This window comes from Terrapene carolina, unplaced genomic scaffold (genome assembly GCF_002925995.2).
Source record: "Terrapene carolina triunguis isolate 2854851 unplaced genomic scaffold, T_m_triunguis-2.0 Scaffold96, whole genome shotgun sequence".
Lineage (NCBI taxonomy): Eukaryota > Metazoa > Chordata > Testudines > Emydidae > Terrapene > Terrapene triunguis.
The window spans coordinates 36,853,552-36,880,898 of record NW_020664447.1 but is presented as its reverse complement, the minus strand read 5'-3'; the positions used below and the strand labels follow the sequence as shown (position 1 = coordinate 36,880,898).

The 27,347-nt window shown below is 41.2% G+C and overlaps 1 protein-coding gene across 2 annotated transcripts in view; it reads right to left on the bottom strand.

Moving 5' to 3' along the window:
* Positions 1-12,312: 12,312 nt before the first annotated feature.
* Positions 12,313-27,347, bottom strand: part of PCNX1 (pecanex 1) — a 129,691-nt gene continuing 114,656 nt past the window's right edge. For both annotated transcript variants that reach the window (XM_024218807.3, XM_024218806.3), the window contains 5 exons: positions 23,296-23,570; positions 21,575-21,780; positions 19,916-20,355; positions 18,394-18,534; positions 12,313-12,536 (listed from right to left, as the gene is read on the bottom strand). In XM_024218807.3, the coding sequence (XP_024074575.2) occupies positions 12,396-12,536; positions 18,394-18,534; positions 19,916-20,355; positions 21,575-21,780; positions 23,296-23,570 (1,203 nt within the window). In that variant the 3' untranslated portion in view covers positions 12,313-12,395. The remainder of the gene's footprint in view (positions 12,537-18,393; positions 18,535-19,915; positions 20,356-21,574; positions 21,781-23,295; positions 23,571-27,347) is intronic.

Sequence of the window (27,347 nt, the reverse complement as noted above, 5' to 3'; positions counted from 1 at the left end):
ACGAGCAGACAGGCTGAAGCCAAAACTCTGATGGACATAAATAGCCAAACTCATCTCAAATAGGTGATTAATCCTGAAGCCTAATGATGGCAAATTAAATGTGAACACTTAACTTTACTACTTATTTTAGCAGTCTGGATAGTCTGATTGGGGGTGGAAATTAAAGTGGCACCATCTAATTCCTGGATACAACATATAAACAAGCAGAAAAGCAACTTTACAAAATATATGTAAAGATTGCATTTTTAATATTCCCTTCATGCCTGGGCTTTGCAATCACTGGGCCTGGCACACACCAAAAAAGTTACTCAGCCTCTTCTACTTCTTCATACCAAGAATGTTATTTTATGCCAATTAAAAAGAATAGTGTTTTTCCTGAAGCCTCCTCTCAGACAGGTTGGGTCAGGCAGTCTGCATTAATCTCATGGTTATTGGCCATTATTCCACAGAGCCCACACATCTCACCTCCTTCTCTGTTCCAGCATAAAGAGTAAGGTTTTCACAACTAGCTCCCTTAGTATACACAGTGCAGTGAAGGTTGGAAAAAAGAAAGCAAAACAGGTGAATCTGTTGAGGTCAGATAGGTGCATTGGCTATAAAAGTAGACATTGCATATAATTTAAATAGGCATCCTAAGCAGAGAGCCAGATGTAAGAGAAATCCCTCTCCTATATGAGACGTATAGATGCTGCCATCTGCTGGCAGGTTTCTAAATTTTAAACCTTTACCTGTGCAAGGGAAGGTATATAGGATTAGACAAGTTCAGTGATCAGCAAGGACTAGTCAGGTTTCATTTGCAATTAAAAGGTTCCTGGAAAAGTTAGGTTTGGCAAAATGCTGATGCATCAGCATTGGGGGGAAGGGGTGACTGGACAGACAATGGATTCTTCTTCAAGTAGTGTCCCTAAAGTCTATCACTATAAGGCATGTTTTCCAATCCTTCAATCATTCTCATGGCAGATGAAATTCAGTGTGGATAAATGCAAAGTAATGCACATTGGAAAACATAATCCCAACTATACATATAAAATGATGGAATCTAAATTAACTGTTACCACTCAAGAAAGATCTTGGAGTCATTGTGGATAGTTCTCTGAAATCATCCACTCAATGTGCAGGGGCAGTCAAAAAAGCAAACAGAATGTTGGGAATCATTAAGAAAGGCATAGATAATAAGACAGAAAATATCATATTGCCTCTATATAAATCCACGGTACACCCACATCTTGAATACTGCGTGCAGATGTGGTCGCCCCATCTCAAAAAAAATATATTGGAATTGGAAAAGCTTCAGAAAAGGGCAACAAAAATTATTAAGGGTGTAGAACAGCTTCCGTATGAGAAGAGATTAATAAGATTGGGACTTTTCAGCTTAGAAAAGCAACGATGACTAAGGGGGGGGGGATATGATAGAGGTCTATAAAATCATGACTGGTGTGGGGAAAGTAAATAAGTTATTTATTTCTATTAACACAAGAACTAGGAGGTCAGCAATGAAATTAATAGGCAGCAGTTTTAAAACAAAAAAGCATTTCTTCACACAACGCACAGTCAACCTGTGGAACTCTCTGCCAGAGGATGTTGTTAAGGCCAAGACTATAAAAGGATTAAAAAAAGAACTAGATAAAGTCATGGAGGTCCATCAATGGCAATTAGCCAGGATGGGCAGGGATGGTGTCCTTAGCCTCTGTTTGCGAGAAGCTGGGAATGGGCGACGGGATGGATCACTTGATGATTACGTGTTCTGTTCATTCCCTCTGGGGCATTGGCCACTGTCAGAAGACAGAGTATGGGGCTAGATGGACCTTTGGTCTGACCCAGCATGGCCGTTCTTATGTTCTGTTCTCATGGCTTTTCTCTGAACTCTCTCCAGCATTTCAGCATCCCTTTTGAAGTTCAGGCAGCAGATTCGCAGCTTCCCAGAATAGAGGCTCCCATCCTGTAAGTATAGCCTATATTCTTTGTTCCTACAGGTATGACTTTACATTTAGCTGTTTTAAAACATATTGATTGCCTGCACCCAGTTTACTAAGTGATCCAGGTTGCTCTGTATCAGTGACCTATCCTCTTACTCCTCCCCCTCCCAGCCCCCAGCCGCTTTGTGCCAATTTTAAACCCATTTAATGTGTGCCAGGTTGATTTTGTATTGTTCTAGTTTCTGTAATGTGTAATCGAGTCAAATGCCTTACAGAAGTGTAAGTATATTACATCAACATTATCACCTTTGTCAACCAATCTTGTAATCTCATCAAAAAAGATAGTTTGATTAAAATCTACTGTACATAAACCCATGGTTTTGATTATATTAATCAAGTCCCATGTAAGCCATTCCATCATTTTGTCTGAGATCAGTGACAGGCTAAAGGTCAATTGCTGTAGTCATCACATTTACTCTTTTTAAATATTGTCCTCTAGAAAACTTCCCAGTGTTCAAAGACTTTTTGCAAAGTCAAGAGCGATCTTTCCAGATACACCTCTACCCCGATATAACGCTGTCCTCGGGAGCCAAAAAATCTGTGTTATAGGTGAAACCACGTTATATCGAACTTGCTTTGACCCGCCGGAGTGCGCAGCCCCGCCCCCCCGGAGCCGCTGCTTTACCGTGTTATGTCGGGCCGCGTTATATCGGGGTAGAGGTGTAGTTCTTTTACAACTCTTGGATCCAGGTTATCTGGACCCACTGATTTTAAAATGTCTGACTTTAATAGCTGCTGTCAACATCCTCCTGAGTTACTATCATCTTTACCTACTGAAATTAGCTATAGGTACACAAACTTAATAGTTACTGATGCTTCTACCCAGATCCTGGTGTGGTTTTGCAGAGACTGTAACTTGCAATTTCCACTTACTGATATCCAGGCTGGGGGGACCATCCAATGTGAAAGGTGCCTGCTGGTGGAATCTCTCAGGCAGCATGTGGGAGAGCTACAGGAGGAGGTGGCTAGGTTGAGGAGCATCCGAATCCATGAGCAATTCCTGGACAGTGTCCATGTGGAGACAGCTGAGGTAGCTGTCCCAGTACACAGGACTGCTGATACACCACTGGTGGAGAAGGAGAGGGCTCAGGGTGGACACTGGCAGCTGGTTACTTCTGGCAGCAGGCAGTGCTTCACCCCTGCTCCGAACCCTCCCGCCGTGGTAATAGGTAACCGTTATGCTCTTCTTGATACAGGAGAGAAGGAATCACCCCCTACAGTAAATGAGGAGAAGCCTCGTACCCCTAAGGCTGGGAGGTCTGCTGCCACCACTGCGAATAGGAAACGTAGGGTAGTGGTGGTCGGAGACTCTCTGCTGAGGGGGATGGAGGTGCCCATCTGTCGCCCTGACATTTCATCTCGGAAGGTATGCTGCCTGCTGGGGGCCCGTATCCGAAATGTTACGGAGGCATTGTCGAGGATTATCCAGCCCTCTGACTACTACCCCATGCTACTCATCCATGTGGGCACAAATGATACTGCGAGGTGTGACACTGAGCGGATCAAGAGTGACTACAGGGCTCTGGGAGTATGGGTGAAGGAGTTTGGAGCGCAGGTGGTATTCTCTTCGATTCTTCCTGTCAAAGGTAGTGGCCTGGGCAGAGACAGATGCATCATGGAGGTGAATGCCTGGTTGCGAAGATGGTGTTGCCAGGAGGGCTTTGGCTTCCTTGACCACGGGATGCTATTCGAGGAAGGACTGCTAGGCAGAGATGGCGTTCACTTTTCGAGGAGGGGAAAGACCCTATTTGGACACAGACTGGCTAACCTAGTGAGGAGGGCTTTAAACTAGGTTCGACGGGGACAGGTGAGCAAAGCCCACAGGTAAGTGGGGAACATGGAAACCTGGGAGATGGGTCGGAAACAAGAGGGAGTGTGGGCTATAATGGCAGAGAGAAAGGAGGATCAGGGCAAAACTGGGAGGCAAGATCGAACCAGTATCTTAGATGCCTATATACAAATGCGAGAAGTATGGGTAATAAGCAGGAAGAACTGGAAGTGCTAATAAATAAATACAACTATGACATTGTTGGCATCACTGAAACTTGGTGGGATAATACACATGATTGGAATGTTGGTGTGGATGGATACAGCTTGCTCAGGAAGGATAGACGGGAAAAAGGGAGGAGGTGTTGCCTTATATATTAAAAATGTACACACTTGGACTGAGGTGGAGATGGACATAGGAGATGGAAGTGTTGAGAGTCTCTGGGTTAGGCTAAAAGAGGTAAAAAACAAGGGTGATGTCATGCTAGGAGTCTACTACAGGCCACCTAACCAGGTGGAAGAGGTGGATGAGGCTTTTTTTAAACAACTAACAAAATCATCCAAAGCCCAAGATTTGGTAGTGATGGGAGACTTCAACTATCCAAATATATGTTGGGAAAATAACACAGCGGGACACAGACTATCCAACAAATTCTTGGACTGCATTGCAGACAACTTTTTATTTCAGAAGGTTGAAAAAGCTACTAGGGGGGAAGCTGTTCTAGACTTGATTTTAACAAATAGGGAGGAACTCATTGAGAATTTGAAAGTAGAAGGCAGCCTGGGTGAAAGTGATCATGAAATCATAGAGTTTGCAATTCTAAGGAAGGGTAGAAGGGAGAACAGCAAAATAGAGACAATGGATTTCAGGAAGGCGGATTTTGGTAAGCTCAGAGAGCTGATAGGTAAGGTCCCATGGGAATCAAGACTGAGGGGAAAAACAACTGAGGAGAGTTGGCAGTTTTTCAAAGGGACACTATTAAGGGCCCAAAAGCAAGCTATTCCGCTGGTTAGGAAAGATAGAAAATGTGGCAAAAGACCACCTTGGCTTAACCACGAGATCTTGCATGATCTAAAAAATAAGGAGTCATATAAAAAATGCAAACTAGGACAGATTACAAAGGTTGAATATAGGCAAACAACACAGGAATGCAGGGGCAAGATTAGAAAGGCAAAGGCACAAAATGAGCTCAAATTAGCTACGGGAATAAAGGGAAACAAGAAGACTTTTTATCAATACATTAGAAGCAAGAGGAAGACCAAAGACAGGGTAGGCCCATTGCTCAGTGAAGAGGGAGAAACAGTAACTTGGAAATGGCAGAGATGCTTAATGACTTCTTTGTTTCGGTCTTCACCGAGAAGTCTGAAGGAATGCCTAACCTAATGAATGCTAATGGGAAGGGGGTAGGTTTAGCAGATAAAATTTAAAAAGAACAAGTTAAAAATCACTTAGAAAAGTTAGATGCCTGCAAGTCACCAGGGCCTGATGAAATGCATCCTAGAATACTCAAGGAGCTAATAGAGGAGGTATCTGAGCCTCTAGCTATTATCTTTGGAAAATCATGGGAGACGGGAGAGATTCCAGAAGACTGGAAAAGGGCAAATATAGTGCCCATCTATAAAAAGGGAAATAAAAACAACCCAGGAAACTACAGACCAGTTAGTTTAACTTCTGTGCCAGGAAAGATAATGGAGCAAGTAATTAAGGAAATCATCTGCAAACACTTGGAAGGTGGTAAGGTGATAGGGAATAGCCAGCATGGATTTGTAAAGAACAAATCGTGTCAAACCAATCTGATAGCTTTCTTTGATAGGATAACGAGTCTTGTTGATAAGGGAGAAGCTGTGGATGGGGTATACCTAGACTTTAGTAAGGCATTTGATATGGTCTCGCATGATATTCTTATCGATAAACTAGGCAAATACAATTTAGATGGGGCTACTATAAGGTGGGTGCATAACTGGCTGGATAACCGTACTCAGAGTTGTTATTAATGGTTCCCAATCCTGCTGGAAAGGCATAACAAGTGGGGTTCCGCAGGGGTCTGTTTTGGGACCACCTCTGTTCAATATCTTCATTAACGACTTAGATATTGGCATAGAAAGTATGCTTATTAAGTTTGCGGATGATACCAAACTGGGAGGGATTGCAACTGCTTTGGAGGACAGGGTCATAATTCAAAATGATCTGGACAAATTGGAGAAATGGTCTGAGGTAAACAGGATGAAGTTTAACAAAGACAAATGCAAAGTGCTCCACTTAGGAAGGAACAATCAGTTTCACACATACAGAATGGGAAGAGTGTCTAGGAAGGAGTATGGCAGAAAGGGATCTAGGGGTTATAGTTGACCACAAGCTAAATATGAGTCAACAGTGTGATGCTGTTGCAAAAAAAGCAAACCTTCTGGGATGTATTAACAGGTATGTTGTGAGCAAGACATGAGAAGTCATTCTTCCGCTCTACTCTGCGCTGGTTAGGCCTCAACTGGAGTATTGTGTACAGTTCTGGGCACCGCATTTCAAGAAAGATGTGGAGAAATTGGAGAGGGTCCAGAGAAGAGCAACAAGAATGATTAAAGGTCTTGAGAACATGACCTATGAAGGAAGGCTGAAAGAATTGGGTTTGTTTAGTTTGGAAAAGAGAAGACTGAGAGGGGACATGATAGCAGTTTTCAGGTATCTAAAAGGGTGTCATAAGGAGGAGGGAGAAAACTTGTTCACCTTAGCCTCTAAGGATAGAACAAGAAGCAATGGGCTTAAATTGCAGCAAGGGAGGTTTAGGTTGGACATTAGGAAAAAGTTCCTAAGTGTCAGGGTGGTTAAACACTGGAATAAACTGCCTAGGGAGGTTGTGGAATCTCCATCTCTGGAGATATTTAAGAGTAGGTTAGATAAATGTCTATCAGGGATGGTCTAGACAGTATTTGGTCCTGCCATGAGGGCAGGGGACTGGACTCGATGACCTCTCGAGGTCCCTTCCAGTCCTAGAATCTATAAAAGGGCCTTCCCTCTTGGTGAGACACATTTTTAGCTTTAGGGGACTGTATGAATCCATTACTAAAGAAGCCTAGATTTAGCACTAGTGTCTTGTGGCAAAGGACAGTGGAATTATTCTTGAGTTAAGGGGTAAAGCCTACATGTGGTTAATATTTGTTAACAGATTTGATGTCCATAATATACAGAGGTGCTCAGAAACAATGCTGATGGGCAGGATTTTAAGTGACATACTGTAAATATAACTATGAAGTAGAAGTGGTTGGGGCAACGCTTGTATTAACTAATAGGTAACATCTAAATGTGTCAACGCCTAGTACAGAGTAAGGGAACTCAGTTTAATATACCAGGGGTTCCTTCAGAATGAAGGCTACATTTTAGTCATGGGTATTTTTAGTAAAAGTCATGGACGGGTGACGGCCTATGACCTGACCATGACTTTTACTATATACCCCTGACTAAAACTGGGGGCGGGGGGGACAAGTTCCCTACCCAACTCCTGGGAAGCGACTGGCCCAAGGGCTGCTCAAGTGGCTCCTGGGCCAGCCGTACGGGCTGCTGCAGAAGTCACGGAAAGTCACGAAAACCGTGAGCTCTGTGACCTCCATGACAAACATGGAGCCTTATTCATAATAAATGGGGAACTGAGTGATATACTGAGGTATAATTTTAAAAAAAGCAGTTCTTTATAGTCATTTGCAAGGTTGGCATCCCATGGAAGATGAAGTGAAAATGCAAGAAATGAACAGCACAAATGAAAAAAGAAAATTTTATTTCTCAGTGTTTCTTCACTGTCAATACTGTCCTTTTTGATACAACACATTGCAAAAAAATCTCTGCTTTTTCCATTTTAAACAACTACAATATTTACAGGCGGTTTTCAATAACACACACGCAGACACATACACGCTTACAGACACACGCAAGTACATGTATCCCTATCCCTGGCAAGATATCCATATGCTGGTAGAGGCAATGTGTATTTTTCATAGCCCATTCAAAACTAAACCCACTCTCCCCATCTATGTTTTATTCCCCTCCTCCCTCAATTTTCTAATCAGCAGCTCATTGTCAGGCGTACTTAGGGTCCTTATGGAACAAGTTAACATTCAGCTCTATGATGTCTGTCTATCAAAGTCACGGGATGATTGAATTTACCAGAGGTTATATATTCAAACTGTACACCAGAAATTATTAGATTGCTTGTATTCAAATGTTTGTGACTAAGTGATGTACATATACTCCTGAAGTCTTTTGGAGCAGCCATCTTAAATCATTTTTCTTGGAAATATACGTATACAACACTGAGGTGAAACAAGTAATGTACTGTAGTTCCCACCAAGGTGTTATGTAACCATTGTTTTATTAAGGCACATAAATACAACTAATTTCTTACACTGTCTAGCTTCACTGAGTGAACAACATCAGGCTATCATGGACTGAGTAATGCCAGACAAGAAGAAGAGTTAAAGCCTATATAATAGGTATAAAATCCCCTTAATAAAATTAGCTACATAAAACCTGTGGTGGTTTAACCAGATATCCAATATGAGTTACTTACATATTTTGAATGATTATTCATTATAAGAAATCCAAGTTGTTCTACTCCAGTTTGTGGAGGGAGAGTCCATTCTCTATTAATAAAGGTCTTCAAAAAGTATAAGTTATGTATCTACACCACTGGGTCATTTAGTCTCTTGGATGTGGTATCAGTGAAGTGATTCACAGTTGGATATTATTCCCCAAGGCAAAACTTTTAGGGCATCTGCCACAAATTGCCAAAGGCACTAATACCACAGCATATCTATTCTGAATTTTCAGTTAATTATTCACCTAGGGTCTGCCCTAAAAGATCACCATCTCACAGAAAGCAGAATGGGGTAGAGGAAGGACTGGAGATGAACTGCAAAGAGCTAATATGAAAATTGAGTCAAGGTCAGAAATGTGCCAAGTGCCCCACTAAACAGGATATAGGGCCATTCAACTACTTACCTTTTTTAAAATCCTTCCTCCCTCAACCCCATTGTGAAATCCTCTGGCACTTCCTGGTTTGCAGAGAGATCCCAGAATTAATCCATCACTCCATGACATCACAGATACCATGAGTTGCGTAGAAATTCAGGTATCAGTGGTGGTCATTTTCATTCTGGGATGTCATTAGCAAAACCAGGAAGTATCAAAAGTTTTCACAGGTAGCTAGTGTGGGAGAGGAGGAATTCAAGAATTTAAGTTAACTTTAATTGTATTTTGCTGCTGAATGCCCCTGCAATCTGCTTAGTACAGACATTCAGTGTATTTCTGTACTTAAATATTCATTTTAGCTCAGCAGTAAGCCCTTAATGTATTTATCTATAGATACCACCTTTAGAGAAATCTACTTACAGAAACAAAGTAGATGTGGATCCATATTCCAGGACACTACAAAGCTAGTCTTAACTGGAATGTTAATACAGCAAAATACCAGCAACACACAATGCTGCCAGAGGATAGGAGTGAAACCCTGCCACCACCTTTCTACAAGGCTGAAGTTTCCATGTTGGACTGAGAAAGTTTAAGAACTCTATTCTACAGCCATGACACTCTAGTCTGGTAGGACAACAATGTGAGAATATTCAGTGCTTCCACTGCCCCTCAAAAATAAAAAATTCTTATGCCTCAGTATTAACTCCTAACAATTACACCACCACAAAAATGAAAGCATAGCAATCAATTTAAAATAAATCTTGCTGGAGCACAGGCTGACCTAACATATTTGGAGTCAGAAGAATTTGGGTAGGTTTTGTCCATCATGAAATCAAGAGCCCACTAATTTTATACAAATTAACAGACAATCCAATATAAAATAATTGAGATAATTTAAGGACTTTATAACCAAGTAACTGGAATATTGTACAGTGACAGAGATAATTTTTAAAAGCCGTATGGAAGGGTAAAATTGCAATTAGCTGATTTTTAGTGAGCATATCTGAAAACAGTAAATAGTAAATTATTAGGATTTACAAGCAGTTTTGGTGTCGGTGAAATACAACTATCTGAATGACATCACACAGACTTACTAATAACGCTTTCAGCAGAAGCTATTAACCTGTTAACTAACAACGTTGCAATCGGTCTTCAAATGTCAACAGATTGGAAACCTTAAGATTAAAAATAGAGATCCACAAGTCATATTTACTGTTTAAGACATGCCTTGGTTCTTCTAAACTTTACCTTTTAATTTAACTTTGAATAATAAAGTGTTACTGTAGTATTTTTATATAGCCTCAAAGCATATTATTAGGAATGGACTTGTTTCTTGCCCAAGAGAGAGTAACAGAGATTGCACATAAAAACCATATTTGAAGAGGTGCTTCATCCAAGTTGTGATTTTTTATAATGGGCTGTATGTATTTACTTTGCTTTTTAAGCATCTGATTCTCTCAAGGCATCAGAACAGTAAAGAACCCTTGTATGAACACCAAAATCCCCAGAGAGGATGCTCATTCGTTCGTCTTTGTGAAACAATATTCCAACTGATCAAGGAAATGGATCTTGTAATTGTCAGCAGAGAAAGAGCATAAAAGTACAAACCTTCATTAAAAATGTGTTCAACTCAAACAGAAATTTTCTTCACTCATGACAGCAAAGCTACAAAACTGCCAATGAAGTCAGCTACTTCACTATGTTTTCAGATAACTAGGAGATAAATGTAACCACACTATCATGTGCACGTTTGGGAAGGTGTTTGGAACAGAAAAATGATTTCTAAGGTGGTAGATTCTGAACTGTGCATTTATGCAAAGATTAAATACTGCATATGTATAAACTGTACAGTAATATGCAATTGTAAAATGCACAGTACATAAAGTGTACAAGCTTTGCATAGTATACAACATAAGCAAAGCCCTACAACAGTGCACTAGGAATAGGATTCATAACTGACCAGACACTAGGCATAGAAAAGGCTACTTTTTCATAGCTAAAAGCATATAGTAACTTGAGTCAGAATATCAACAATGCTTTGCAGTAGGCATTTGCTTCCTACATTTTCCTTACCCCTTGTATATTTACTCTTACATAAGTATATAATGGACTAGATTTCAGTGCTGACAGAGAAATAATTGCAACACATCCCCTGCAATCTGCTAAAAGTCTCCCCCAGTTATACTACCTAGGAAGAAGAGGTAATGATGGGGGAGAGAAGATGGCTGCTCTCAAAAGCTAGGACTGTGTAAAGTTCTCTGCAGAACTGAGTATAATTCCAGATCAGAGACAGGAAACAATCACAACATGTACATTTTTCTCATGGATTAAGAGAATCAAGTCAGAGGAGCTGCAACTTAATTCTAAACTGAAGTTTTCTCCTCACACCTCCATGGTAAATTTGAGTTACTTGTTTCCCTGAATAACACATTTTAAAAAACACAATAAAACCTAGGATATGTAACACATGAATAATTGAACTTCACAGTTATAAATACTCAAATTACAGTTACATAGAATATATAATCATTGAAAATAAAATTCAAGTCATAGAAAAGAATGAAGACTAGAGGGAAAGGAAAGGTGAGATGGTAAAAATGATACAACAGTTTAGGGCTGTGCCTCCTCTATAATTCCTTTTAAAAAAAAATACCAGCCAAACCTCAGTTGTTTAACTGGATTGAATCTGAAAACCTTCAAGGTCGCAGAAAATAGACATGGATCATGGACTAAGATTCACCTCTACCTCCCTCAAAAATCAAGTGCCTTTTCCAGAGAAGAGCCGTCAGTATAACTGAGTTAGCTCCAGGTGTAAAGGAGTAGAGAAGTCAGGACTATCTAAGGGAGACAAAGGATGCAAATTAGTGCATTGGGACCCACTTTAAAGCTGAATATGTTGTACAGATGACTGATGCACCACAACCAAAATAGCCTTTGATATAGTTATGGGGATATTCAGGTACATTACTAGATATTTGGTATTCTGCCATTTATTCTGAAAAGGATGCAATGCGCTGATATGAAATACAGACTATTGAACCAAACAGAATCCTTGGCACAGCTTTTACTGTCAACATGTATATGGAGAGGGAGGGGATTAATCCCAAAGGCAATTTAAATAATATTTTATTTATATATAAATAAATGTTCTGAGCAATCTCAGATATTTTAGTGCATCGCTGTAAAAAATTAGTGCAGTTCTCTCATTAAAGATTTTAGCTCACAAGGAAGAAGATCATCTATATGTCTGTTCAGTCTCTTCGCCATACATAAAACCTCTATACAGCTTTACGCTGAACCAAAGGTTTGTATGCTAGTCACTTTCTTTAAATAAGGTGAATGGACGCCACATCCTCTGTGACAAAACATGGCAATTTTTGGCAAAGCAATAGAAAAATATGAGGCGCTCCTATTTTAGAACTGAAGTTTGTTGATTTAAAGCAATACACAATGCATAAAACAAAGTTTCAAAACAAAAATGATGTCTCAACAAATCTTTTCCCTTCATGCAAATGTTTCCTCAGCAGCTAACAACTTAAAAAAACTCAGCTCTTACACTTCTTTATTTTGGGGAAGGGCCTTCTACAAGCCCCCTGTTTTCAAGTCCTAAAGTTTCATGCCCGGGAAGCATCCTCTCCTGACCCCTCCTCTCTTCTGAATCCTTGGAGGAGGGGAAGTTTAATTATCAGTGTGGCTCACACTTCAGCCCCAAGTTCTAGGACTCCAGTTTCAACCACAGCAACATATTTGTCTTCAATCTGGACCAGCAGGATGGTTTTATCTATGTGGGACCTACTCCCTGGATCTCTGCTGCAAGGCACCCAGCGGTGAATCACCTGGAGAAGGCAATCATAACAATATGAAAGGTTAGTTCCACACGGATTACTGCCATTTCATGGTGTTGATTTATAGTTCTGTACCATAACAGGGCAGAGGCAAAACTACTGAAAATGTCATACAACCTAACCACACATTTTTCAATGCTAATATATCCATGGATATATTATTCTTGTAATACTTCCTCAAAATCTGCTATAATCTCTTTATGCCAGGAAGGAAAGCTTGGAAATACACTAAATAACTAGAGAAATGCTGTTTGGCACACAAAATCCAATCTGAGGACGACGTATTTTGAGGGAAGTGGCCTATAAAGGAGGTAAGACTTTACTCTTCTGTGCTCTGCAGAATCTTAGCTTTTCTTTTTGGTTTTCCTACAACCATAGAGTTTTCTAGCCCTCTAGATACAAAAGATGAAGACAGTCCTTCCTACTGCGTATTACTACACCCCTGTGTTTTTGTATCTATAGCAGTAAAGGATGAAAACTCAGAGGTTTACTTTCTGTCATTCATCTCAGTGGAGTGTTAAAAGAATACTTAAGTCTGTTTAAAAACACACTCATCAAGCTTAAACTGTTACATATAAATTGTAAAGAACAGCTGGGGTGGGATTTCAGCAAGAGGAATCAAGATAATCCAAACCAGACCCCATGTAACCACTGCAAACTCAGCGAAGAGCTGAGGGGTGGGGGAAGACAAGGAGGAACTTGGATATAATGAGGCTCCATTTACAGTGAAAATAAAGAGTCCCAAATTATTTTGGTGCACTGCAGTGAACAAACTGCTATTTAGGTTATAGTGATGCTCTAATGATTTAGACCAATGAGACGTGAAATATTACACTCCTCCCCAAAAGAGACTTTCAGAAACACAGGTTTGTTCTCTACCTCTACAAATTATTCACAAGATACCACAGAAAGGAACAGGATTTCAGAAGCATTATTTGCTGTCTGTGCAGGAGCTTTGTTAAACTGCATTTCTTCAACCAAGAAAATCTGTGCTATTTTGGTATACATTTAACACACTTTCACAAGGCAGGGTACTGTATTGTATTTAATAGAAAAGCAGAAGCACATTTAGGAAAGAAGCAGGATGCACATAATGTTGAGAAATTTGAGACCAATTCAGTTAAGTCACCTTTAAAAGCATAATTTTAAAAAAAAAGTATAATTGTAGGGGCCAACAAAAACCCCTCAGTGATCACAGGAGAATTAATACTTACTTTCTGAAAGCCAGTGTACAGAACATCTCAAACAAAAACCCAAGTAATTTCTACAATTTTTTTGAAACACAGCTTACAAACCAGGTACAGAAGACACACACAGATCTTAGAGCAGAGGTTCTGAACCCTTCATTGTGGGAGCTCTGGTCCTGCCCATCTCATGTCCCATCATGCAGTGTCCAAAAACAGATTCTATCCATTCATTCTTCACTCTCCCCTCCAAACCTTTTCCCCTTTCTTTTTGTTCGTTTCTGCTCTGGTTCACTTCTTCTCTCCCTCGTTACTCCCTCTGAAAGCTATTCTCTTCCCCCTGGTTACTCAACAGAAAGCTACGCGCTACTTGGTGTGGGGGTGTGCTTATTAGTTGCTCAGTGGTCCAGGACACACGCTCCTGCAGCTGAGCTGGATGTTTTGAGAGTTTTCAGACAGTGCCTTTGGCTACTAAGCTTCTTCTTGTGTCCCAGCGTGCACGAGCATCTCCCCTGCTCAGTTGCATTAAAAGACTGCAAAAGGAGATATACCTATCTCATAGAACTGGAAGGGACCTCAAAAGGTCATCGAGTCCAGCCCCCTGCCTTCACTAGCAGGACCAATTTTTGCCCCAGATCCCTAAGTGGCTCCCTCAAGGATTGAACTCACAACCCTGGGTTTAGCAGGCCAATGCTCAAACCACTGAGAAGTGAGTTTCAAGTGAACTTTACCAACAGCAGCAAGTTTGTTATAGGGAGTTGGAGTAGATCTAATGTCATGAAGGTTTTACCACACAACTCCTTCTATGCATACTCCTGGAGGGAGTGCCCTCCCTCTTTCCCCAGGTTAAAAGACACCATCCTAGAGAAAAACCGCTAGCACTATGTTCCAGAAAGGAAGTAATGCTCCAGAATTACTAAACAGAACTATTCACACAAATATTAATAGAAATAAACATTTAGATCAGCAGCTTATTCTAACTTTCAAACCCTCTCTTTTTAACCACCTTCTTATCATCAAACAGTGTAGATGATGGCATCCTGTGACAAGCAAGGCCAGTTAACAAATTCCTTGGAAGCAATTGCCAAGTGACACTGGCCAACTGCCAAGGAGTACTCAGAATGATATGCATTATCACTAGGATATTCCTTATCTGCAATGACTAACACAGTAAGTTCCAAAACTAGAAGGCACAGTATTAACAACCTAGACCCTTAGTTTGCTTATTGTGTCTTATATACAATACCACTAGCAGCTGCTGTATTAAGTCAAGTTTACAGCTTAGATTTAATGTACATGAACCATAAGAGTGGACTCCCAATGGCAATACAAATTCAGTCAAGGACAAGGGGAATTTATTTCTGTGTTCTTCATTCACACACCTAAAAATCAAGTTAGACTCTAGCTGTTCATGGAAGCCAATACTTCTAAGCATAAGACACCGTAATAGTGGTTAGAACAGAGCACTGGGTGTCGAGTTCATTTCCCTGCTGCCACTATCTGCCCTTGAACAAGTTGTAACTACTCTGCACTTCTCTTTCTTCCCTCTCTTCCCCAATAGGCATAAGTTTTTACCATCTTCATAAAACACTTTGAGAGTCTTTGTTGAAAGGTGCTACAAGGAAAAAGTATGTTGCATTTTTGGCTGCCAACTCAAAGAATGTTTTTTCCTTCAGGACAAAGTTTCCCATATGACAAGCCCTACAAGAAAGTTTAGGATGTTTTAAAAAGTCTCCTTAGGCTTCTCAGGGCTGATTGAAAAGAACTGGGGTAGGGTGGATCAAAGATTTTATAAAACTGTGTATTTCTAAGAGAATCTCAATACCCAGCCTCCCTGGAATAGCTTCCTGGATGCTTGGGGGGAGTGGAGGCTGCAACCTCCCCCAGTTTATTTTCTAATGCATACCACTGAATGCCTATGTGGGAAGTCTGAACTGCTAAGCATTAGGAAGTACACTGCTACCTCGATATAACGCCACCCAATATAACATGAATTCGGATATAACGCGGTAAAGCAGTGCTCCGGGGGGGGGGCGGGGCTGCGCACTCTGGTGGATCAAAGCAAGTTCAATACAGCGTTATATCGAGGTAGAGATGTACTTGTTCCCAGTGCCAATCAATACATGCACACGATTTTAGAGTAGTAGTGTGTCTTCCCTGGTAGCTCTTATGCCTTTTACATTTAAGGGCATTCTGACTTATTTGATTGTATCATTCAGCTCTGAATATTATAGTGATCTTGAAGAACACCCCTGTTGGGGCCAAGCACTGATCCAGGAATGAATGACTGTGTATAAGTAAAATGATGAGATTTCTGAAAGGTAGAGTTGCAGTTTTCTAGAAAGGAAACTATTTCAGTACACAATAATCCTCTCCACTAGGTGCAGTGAAAGCTGAAGTTGCAGCTCTAACAGCGGAGGAGGAGAAGGGGGATTATAATTAATACGCCACTGGAAAAAACTTAGACTATATCTTTGTTTTCAGTTGAATCTCAGAACTTCCTTTTAATATACAGAAATGAACTGGAGCCCTAATTGTGTTATCTAACAAAGTGACATTTAAACATAATTGACTCAACTCTATTTGCATTATAGTGATTTGATTTAAAGCCAAATACCATTAACCAAGCAATTCCTGTAATATTAAGGCTGGCTAGTAAATTCATCTTTAGCATACTCTCAGGAGTGGATAATTTTAGGAAAGGAAAACTGAAGGCTGGGTGAATAGTACAATAATTTAAATGCAATGCAGATAAAGGGGTTTGCTCTAGGTTTATTTGTTGTTGTCTTTTGTGTAGGGCTGTCGATAATTGCAGTTAACTCATGCAATTAACTAAAAAATTAATTGCGATTAAAAAAATTCATCACGATTAATTACAGTTTTAATTGCACTATTAAACAGTAGAATACCAATTGAAATTTATTAAATATTTTGGATGTTTTTCTACATTTTCATAAATATTGTATTGTGCTGTAATTGAAATCAAAATGTATATTATTTTTTATTACAAATATTTGCACTGTAAAAATGATAAAAGAAATAGTATTTTTCAATTCACCTCATACAAGTACTGAAGAGCAATCTCTTTGTTGTGAAACTGCAACGTACAAATGTAGATTTTTTTCCCCCCCTTACATAATTGCACTCAAAAACAAAACAATGTAAAACTTCAGAGCCTACAAAGTCCACTCAGTCCTACTTCTTGTTCAGCCAATCACTAAGACAAACAAGCTTGTTTACATTTACAGGAGATAATGCTGCCCTCTTATTGACATCACCAGAAAGCGAGAACAGGCATTTGCATGGCACTTTTGTAGCCGGCATTGCAAGGTATTTACATGCCAGATATGCTAAACATTTGTATGCCCCTTCATGCTTCAGCCACCATTCCAGAGGACATGCTTCCATCCTGATGATGCTCGTTAAAAAAAAATGTGTTAATTAAATTTGTGACTGAACTCCTTGTCAGGGAACTGTATGTCCCCTACTCTGTTTTACCCACATTCTGCCATATATTTCATGTTACAGCAGTCTTGGATGATGACCCAGCATATGTTGTTCATTTTAATAACACTTTTGCTGCAGATGTGACAAAATGCAATGGTACCAATGTGAGATTTCTAAAGATAGCTACAGCACTCAACCCAATGTTTAAGAATCTGAAGTGCCTTCTAAAGTCTGAGGGGGATGAGGTGTGGAGCGTGATTTCAAAAGTCTTAAAAGAGCAACACGCGAATGCGGAAACCACAGAACCCGAACCACCAAAAAAGAAAATCAACCTTCTGCTAGTGGAATCTGACTCAGATAATGAAAATGAATATGCATCAGTCCGCACTGCTTTGGATTGTTATCAAGCAGAACCCGTCATCAGCATGGATGTATGTCCCCTGGAATGGTGGTTGATGCATGAAGGGACCTATGAATCATTAGCACATCTGACACATAAATTTCTTGCTATGCCAGCTACAACAGTGCCAGGAGAATACCTGTTCTCACTTTCAGGTTGACATTGTAAAGAAGAAGAGGGCAGCATTGTCTCCTGCAAATGTAAACAAGCTTGTTTGTCTGAACAAGAAGTAGGACTGAGTGGACTTGCAGGCTCTAAAAATTTTACATGGTTTTATTTTTGAAAGCAGTTTTTTTGTAGATAATTCTACATTTGTAAGTTCAACTTCCATGACAAAGAGATTGCATTACAGTACTTGTATGAGGTGAATTGAAAAATACTATTTCTTTTGGTTTTTTTACAGTGCAAATATTTGTAATAAAAAGTAATTTAAAAATGAGCACTGTACACTTCACTTTGTATTCTGTGTTGTAATCGAAATCAGTATGTTTGAAAACGTAGAAAACATCAAAAATATTTAAATAAATGGTATTCTATGATTGGTTAACAGTGTGATTAATCGTGCGATTAATTTTTTTAATCGCGTGACAACCCTACTTTTGCACCCTTTGGATTGATTTCAGAAATTTCACCCAGTTCAAGTGAGGACCTAGGCTTCTTCTTGCATACAGGTGGTAACTCAAAAGAACATCTACTCCATCAGCATATGATCAAATATACCTTTTGAATGGTGTCTGCACAGTGTTTCAGACTGACCTTTAACAAAGTTGACTTTTTCCCCCCCAATTCACAAAATCAGCTTCCAAGTGAAACTTACATGGCCTTCCATGCCTTCCTGAGGACTCCAGTCTTTCCAGCTATTTCTTCCAGCTTTTAGCCGTATCACCTCGTCTGGCCACTGCAGCTCCTTCCTTTTAGACATGTTGATCCCTTCCAGTACTTGGCTGGGATCCATTATCTAAAATGAAAAGTAGAAATTGATTTTAGACTATTATGGAGCCAATTAATGGTTAATAGTGAACCCATAACTGTTCCCTTAGATGCTACTCATAAAAATGTTGCTCTTTAAAGGACTGATCTTGCACCCACTAAAGTCAATGGCAAAGCTTCAGTGGATTTCAGTAGTGCAGATTCAAGCCCTAAGTTAGCTAAGAGCTACACTTCAAAAAACGTGAGTGGCACAGGCCTCCAGATTTGGGAATGTAGAGAGCACAAGGCTCAGAGGATTTATCACTAGGTAAAAGAACGAAGTTCCATTTAGGATGCTCAGCAGACACCAGCCAGTGTTTTGAAATTAACAGGCTTTCTGCACTTGGAAGAGGCCAGCAGGAAAGCATTGTGGAAAACCTCCCTCAACTTGTGAACAAGCAGGAGCTGCCTAGATACCCACCATCACACTATGAGTTTACAGAAGGGACACGGAAGAAATATTTTTGGGAAAAAACAGTTTTAAAAGAGCGTCCCTGAACGTTAGCAGATCTTAGCTGTATTTTACTTAGTCCACCCCTGCCTGCATACAAAAGCTACAAAACTGAGGCCTGCCAAATTTATTCGCAATTGTCCGTCGTTACTGAATGACTATGACCAAGACAGGCTTCACTATGGTATTAAGTTTTGTCACCATGTGACGCAAGCTGGATACAACCTTTGTCCTATTAGTGACTTCTTCTAAATTTATCCCAGCAACACTCTATTGTAAACATATACAAGGGTTTATTGAAAGCCACATGAGCTAGAGTTTGTGTTTAACTTCCAGATTTCAACAAAACTACCAAGATTTCCCCTGGCAACTTAAATCAATGGTGAACTGGCACATGCTCAAAGACTTTGTATGTGGCAGTAAACAAGAAGTGAACAATGAAAAAGAAACTGACAATATTTTTACAGTGACTTCTACAGAAAATTTTCTTAGTTTGCAAATCAAAAGATACAAACTGCCAGCACTGCAAAGGAAGCTGTTCTGCCTTTCATGTTACAACCAGTAAATAAAGATACCGCAAGCAAAACTAAGCTTATAATTTTGTTGTTAATGTATGAAGCAGAACAGAATCTAGCTGACTCTCTCACAGCTGTGTGCTAAAATAAAACATGTCTGTAATGTGAGTAGATATTGCTCAGTATTCCAGTACGCCACCTGTTCAGAAAAATAAAGATGAACCTTTCTAGTCATAACTGCACTTCTGTTCTGCACTGAGAAACTCCAGGACATGTGTGTGGATAGAAGGCAGAGATAGTGTTATTTAGTTACCACAAGGTGTAAGATGATAAAAATACTGTAATGAGGGGAAAAAATAAGGGCTAAAAAAGTGTAGATTAACATGTTGTTCTGGCTGATTCACCTGGATTCTGTAAATAACTTCATCCCTTTTGGCTTGCATATGGTTTGCAGGGCTTGCATTACCACCTGACTGTGCATCAATTACGTTATTCCCGCCCTCTGTTCCTAGAAAGCCCACAAGGGCATGTTGTTTACAGGCTGGGATGCTTTGGCTGGAGCTGCTGGAAGAGGGTAGGCCATGCTGCACGATGACAATGCCAGTCTGGCTAGTGGGTTCCATTTGGTTCACCATGGATAGGCGGGACTGGATGGAGGATGGGAGGTTACGAAGGGATATCTGACTGGTGGAAGAGCGTCGGCAAGGCACAAAGCCTGTAGTGGACGTGCGAAGTGATGAATGGCGACTGCTGTAGCAATAAGATGAATGGCTGGCTACCGAGGCACGGGCAGGAGAATGTCTGACAAGGCTTGACTGCACAGAGTGGGAGCTGTGACTGGTGCCTAAAAGAAAACAAAAACAGAATCAGGAGAGTTGATAGTTTTAATACATGCCTGCCACACATTTTAGATTTTAGACACTTACACAAAAGTGTTCTTGCACCTCGCTACAAAATTGATGGGCATATTAGAAATGCCTAGAATACTTCAGAGACAAGATGTACTGGTCCTCTCAACAATGAAATATTTGAATATGTTCAATTAATCTTAACTGGTTTAAGAAACTGATATTACATTGCTAGGAGCATAGATGCAAAAGTGTAAGTGTCCTTGATAAGTATGAGCACAGCTCTTATTGCATTAATGAAGTATTTCTTTAATGCTCAAGAATTTGGTTTCTCATTCTACGTTGTCTAATTCTGTCAGTAACATTTGCAGTGTTTCAGAACATCAAATATTCTTAGTCAAACATGTGGCTTGACTGCACTCCTAAATGTGCATCAGAAAGCTTAGTTACTATTGCTGCCATTTTAACTAGTTCTGAAATGTTTAATTAGATTTGAAGTTGGCAAAGAAAAACCATGAGAATTTTAGCTCTTATTAGTGTTATTTAATGCATATTAATTAATTAATTAATGCTCCTCTCTGGTGCCAGTTGTAGATACCCCATCACAATTATGGACCTTATAATGCTATATGGTATGATAAGATTCAGAAGCTGGCAATGTACTAATCTGTAAAATAGTTCTATTTTTCTTGAAAGGCAAATGAAAGCAACTATACCTAAGGGGAAACACGTGCTCAAGTTCCTCACTAGATCACTAACGGCACTTTCTTGGGTACTGTTTAATTGAAACCCTGCAGCAACAGACAATTTACTCCACGGTAGCAGTAACGTTGTAGTAGCATAAAAGACAGATATTCACATGTATAAAACTCTTACTATGAGTTTGGTATTTGTGAACACAAGGGAACAGTAGAACTGGTGTAGGTTAGCCATACTGTAGGGAGGTGCTATGAAAGGTTATCCCACTCAGCTCTGGTCAGCATATCAATCCTGATCTGCAATCCTCAAACCATTCCAGTAGCGGTCCAGAGACCTGCTACTGTGCTAAACTGCATTGTGATTTTGGGATATGAATCCATTACAGAATCAAATTAATTTTGTGCTTGTAGCCCAGCCCTGATCTACAGTGGTGAAAAATACCATTCCCTCTGGGACAGCTAGCCTATGTACAGTTCCAGTATTTTATATAATATACACACTTTAGGTTAGTTTTACCTAATGTTGAGGGGTGAGATGTGACAGGAGGGTGGAGTCCCACTCCAGGGCCCTGCCCTGTAATTAAATTCCCTCCTGCTTGTGACATGCTGCTTTGCGACTCATTGGCAGCTGCATTGTTACTTGTGCAGGGAGCCCCACCTCCAGCATCTGAATCTTCAATGTTTCCACCACTGTTGCAGCCAGCACCACAACCTTTCCTTAATCTGAGAACACAATGAGAATCAACTGTATTAGCGAACAGAAAAAAGTGACCAGACATCAGTTTCAACTATATTGCTTTTTCTTCTGTACTATGCTTTCCCCAACTTGTAGGTTGCTATCTGAGACAGCACTAAAAATATTTTCGTGACAAACATTTAAGTGATATTTACTTTTATTTATGTAGTACCAACTGTTTAAAAATGTGACTTTGAGAATTCAGTGGTATTACTTTTAATAACAAATACTAGAATTTATTGCTCTTCTATTTTGTGGTCATATTAGCACCAGAGTTTATGCTGTTCTGTCTATAATGGCAGTCATTTATCTGATCTCTAATTTCAGGCTTTTCCTCATACTTTTTCTCTCTTTATGTTTAAAATGAGCAGGAAAAAACTGTTAGCTCTTTTCATCTGTTTCTTTTTTTATTGCTTTAGCAATGGATTTCAGTTATGACATACTTTAGTGACTATGATGTGCTAGGGTTCTTTGAGATTTTTATACTACCCATGCCAGCATTTGAACATTTAGGTGGGCTAATCAATTTGTTAGTTAGAGCCTGTAAGCTTTTATTTTTACTATGTTGCTTGGAAAGCTACGCCTCATTTAGACTCACTAAAGAAAGCACATTTATTCATCCTCCAGTCCCTAGTACTACCCTTGTTCTTCTGTTCTCAAATACATTGCTAAATCCTTTCCCAGTCTCTTTGCTTCTTGATCTAGGATTTTGAAGTATAATTAGCTTAGGTCTAATGCTTTGTTATGGTACTGTGACAGGTTATTCTAGCAATATGCCGGAGAAGTGGTTTGGGGTGCAGAAGAGATACATCACGGTTTGCAGTAAATACACCACACAATTTTGAGGAAGCAGCCAATTTGTATTTATATACTGTAGGTGTACAGCATGGTTATACCTACATTTAGTCAAATACTCGTGTAGTACCGACTAACATTTACAATGTTGCTTACATATTCAAAGTGCTGTACAAAGTCATCAATCTTGAAAGCATTAATGCCTTCCATAATTTTACTCATGAGAGAGTCCCAGTTACTTCAGTGGGACTACTCACATATTTAAGCATGTTAAAGTCCCAGACCTGCATGAATCTTCCCCACACCTTTGTGAGGTAGATAATTATACTCCTCTTATGGACAGAATAAACTGAGGCATTGAAAAGTGACACACTCAAACCCCACAGCACCTCACTGGCACAGCTGAGATTACAACTCCAGGCATAATGTTTCCACCTAGAATTTTTTTTATGAGTTGTTAAAATTGGAAGCGATATTCTAATTGACAAAATTCTTGTGTTGTTCACGTGGCCTGCTGAATAACACTCTTGCCATAGCAGTGGCCATGTGTTGCAATTGTGATTGAAGGGGAAAATACCGAGAGGCATCCACACTTCTGTGATTGAATGCCATAAATTATGCTCTGCTAAGATGTACTAACATCTTAGCATTGACACTGATGTTGCTGAATAGCTGAATGCTCTTGAGAACTCATTCCCATAGCTCACCTGTGCCATGTGGACACTATGAAGTTTCTGATATTTCCCAAACTGATAGCTCCCCCAAGAAACTCCTTGAGCTGATCATGGCTATCCGAATAGGAAGTAGTCAAAGGTGAGACGTAGATTGGGTATCCAATGGGCTGGTCACAAGAAGAATTGATCATATTTCTCAAAGCCTGCTTTGCATTTTGGATGCTCCCTCTTTCTGGGTTACGGTTACGCAGGAAGACAAGTTCCTGCTGCTGCCCAGCCCAGAGGCCACGCACACACTCCTTATTTACCTGCAAAAGAACAGCAAAAAAAAAAAAATCAAGAAAAAAAGGACATATTGGAAAACTAGTCAAGGGGAGGAAGAAAAAAAGCTTCTAACCTTCCATAACTGTTCTTCTTTGAGAGGTGTTACTCATGTCCATTCCAATATAGGTGCGTGCTTGCCCTGAGCACTGCCGCCGGAAAGTTTTTCCCTCTGTGGTATCTATCAGGTCGGGTGTGCTGCCCTCTGGAGTTGTGCTCTCATAGCGCTGGTATAAAGGACCCTGCCGACCCACCGACCCCTCAGTTCCATCTTGCCGGCTAACTCCGATAGTGAGGTAGGAGTGGGAGGTTTTGGATTGGACATAAGCAACACATCTCGGAGAAGAGCAGCTACAGAAGGTTAGTAACCGTTTTTTCTTCTTTGAGTGCTTGCTCGTGTCCATTCTAATGTAGGTTACTCCCAAGCAGATGTAAGGGGTGGGGGTTGGAGTTCATTGACAAGCAGATTGTAGCACTGCTCTGCCAAACGTAGCATTGTCTTTAGCCTGCTGAATCATGGCATAGTGAGATGCGAAAGTGTGGACCGAAGACCATACTGCCGGTCTACAGATGTCCTAGATAGGGACCTGTGCCACAAATGCAACTGAAGATGTTTGTGCCCTTGTGGAGTGTGCTGTCAGGGACAGAGCAGGGACTTTCATCAGATTATAGCATTTGTGGCTACAGGACGTGATCCATGATGAAATTCTCTGGACTGAGACTGAAAGACCCTTCATCCTGTCTGTAATAGCCACAAAAAATTGAGTAATTTTTCAAAATGGATTTAGTTCTTTCCGTGTAGAAGGCCAGCGTGCATCTGACATCTAGTTAGTGAAGCCTCTGCTCCTGTTTCTTGGCATGCAGTTTCAGATAGCAGACCAGAAGGAATATGTCCTGATTACTATGGAATTGTGAAACCATCTTTGGGATAAAGACTGGGTGAGGACATAACTCGACCTTGTCCTTGAAGAATACTGTGTATGGAGGTTCTGAAGTAAGGGCCCTAATCTCCAATACCCTTCTGGCCTAAGTAATGGCCACCACGAAAGCCACCTTTCAGGACAAATAGAGCAGAGAATACATTGACAATGGCTCGAATGGGGAACCCATGATCCTTGAGAACACCAGGTTGAGATCCCATGGGGTACAGCCTGTCAAGTCCCTTGAGAAACCGACTGCAGACCGAGTTTGCAAAGATGGACCAGCCATTCACCCACAGATGAAAAGCCGAAACTGCAGTCAGGTGGACGCTAATCGATTAAACCAATAGCCCCTGCTGTTTCAGGTGTAGCAAGCAGTCCAGAATGAATGGTACTGAAGATTGCATGGGCAAGACACCTTTCTGCGCTCACCAGATCAAGAACCTTTTCCAATTTGCCAGGTACACTGTTCTAGCGGACGGCTTTCTACTCCCTAAAAGAACTTCTCGAACTAGTCCGGAGCATGAGCTTCCAGACCGTGAGATGAAAAGCCTTGAGGTTTGGGGGACGCAGGTGACTGTGGTCCTGGGATATTAGGTCTGGAACCTGAGGTAGTTGGATTGGTGTTTCTACTGATAGGTTCAAGAGCACCATGAACCAGTGCTGGCGTGGCCAGGCTGGGGCTATCAGGATGATTCCTGCTCTGTCCCATCTAATCCTCAGCAAGACCTTGTGTATGAGAGGAATGGCTGAGAATGCATAGAACAGATGCCCCGTCCAGGGCAAGAGGAAGACATCTGTCAGAGATCCTGGACTGTGGCCCAGGAAACAGCAGAATTGGAGACACTTCCTGTTGCACCTCGTTGCAAATAGTTCTATTTGGGGAATTCCCCACTTCTGAAAGATGACTTGTAGGATCTCTAGGCAAATGGACCACTCGTGGTGGTTGGAGAAAACCCTGCTGAGGTGATCAGCAAGTTGGTTCTGAGAATCTGGCAGATAGATTTCCTTGAGGTGAATCAAGTGGGCTATGCAAAATTCCCATAAGCGAAGTGCCTCCTGGCACAGGTGAGAAGAGCGTGCTCCACCCTGTCTGTTGATAGAGAACATGGCTGTTGTGTTGCCTGTAAGGACTGACATGCACCTGCCTGCTACATGGGTTTGGAATGCCTGGCAGGCCAGGCGAACTGCCCTGAGCTCTCTGACACTGATGTGCAACAAGAGCTCTTCTGGAGACCAGAGGACCTGAGTCCTGAGGCAGCCCAAGCAAGGTCACCATCCCATTGCCAAAGCGTCTGATGAGAGAGACTAACAGTTGGGGTCTTGAGAAAGGGACTCCTGCGCACACTGTTAGCAGGTCTAGCCACCGATTGTGGGAAGTAATAACCAATGGGGGAACTGTAGTGACTGAGTCTACATGATGTAGGCTTGGTGAGTATACTGACGCTAGCCACGCTTGGAGAGGTATGAACCGAAGTCTTATGTGATGAACCACATAGGTGCATGACGCCATGTGGCCCAGGAGCTGTAAGCAATTTCTTGCCATGATGACAGGGTGATTCTTGAGGCTTTCTATAAGTTTTCTATGCTTGGAAGCATGCTTCTGGGAGAGAAGCTCTGGCCTATACCAAGTCCAGAACTGCCCTGATGAATTCTATCCTCTGGACCAGAAGAAGGTGGATGTCTGTGCATCTATGAGCAGACCTAAGTTCTGGAAGGTCAACTGTATTAGTCTCACATCTGTCTTTACCTGGAGTCTGGATCGACTTTTCATCAGCCAATCGTCGAGGTATGAATAAACCTGAACTCCTTATCTCCTCAAGAAGGCTACAACAACTGACATGCACTTCGTGAATACCTGAGGGACCGCCAAGAGACAGAATGGAGCACCATAAATTGGTAGTGCACATGGTTCATGACAAATTTGAGGAACCTCCTGTGTCCCTGAAAGATGGCAATGTGGAAATGTGTGTCCTTTAAGTCAAGGGCAGCGTACCAGTCCCCTGGATCCAAGGAGGGAATGATGGAGGCCAAGGAGACCATGCGGAATTTCAGCTTCTTCGTGAATTTGTTGAGGTTTTGCAGGTCCAAAATTGGTCTGAGACTGCCATTGGCTTTTGGGATTAGGAAGTATTGGGAGTAGAACTCTCAACCCCTTAGCTCTGGGGGAACCTCCTCCACTAATCCCACTCTTAAGAGTGATTGCACATCTTGGGTTAGAGTTGTTTGTGAGAAGGATCCCTGAAGATGAACGGGGAGGGAAAGTGGCAAGGAGGGGAACAAAAAAATTGAAGGGTGTATCCCACTGCGACCATGCATAGCACCCGATCAAAGTGGGATAACCAGTCCACAAAATCTGGGGAATCTGGATCCATAAACTGTCCTGGTACATTGTCCTTGAGCATCCCATCAAAAAGCCTGCTTTGACCCTGCCAAGTGTCTGGGGGTGCAGCTACAGATGAAGACTATGGGGGAGGTTTCCGCCTGTAGCCCCTGCTCTTCCTGTTGCTATAGTCCTGTCAAGCAGACGGGAGGAAGAAGCAAGCTGTTTGCTGTGGCCCTTGACTCTTCTAAAAACTGAAGTTTGGAGTCTGTCCACTCTGAAAAGATTGGCGTATCTTCAAATGGCAGGTCCTGCAAAGTTTGTTGGACCTTGTGCGGCAAGCCCGAGGACAGCCCGATGTGGGTTACACCCTGGCAGCATCTCTCTGTCCCACTGACCTCAGTATAGGTGATTAGCCTCTGTCGGTCTTCCTTTGCTTCTTCCTGTGCACTAGTGACGGTGAACGGTGCCTGGGCTCTCTCGCATTCGCATCCTTATTTGGCACCAGGGATGACTGATGG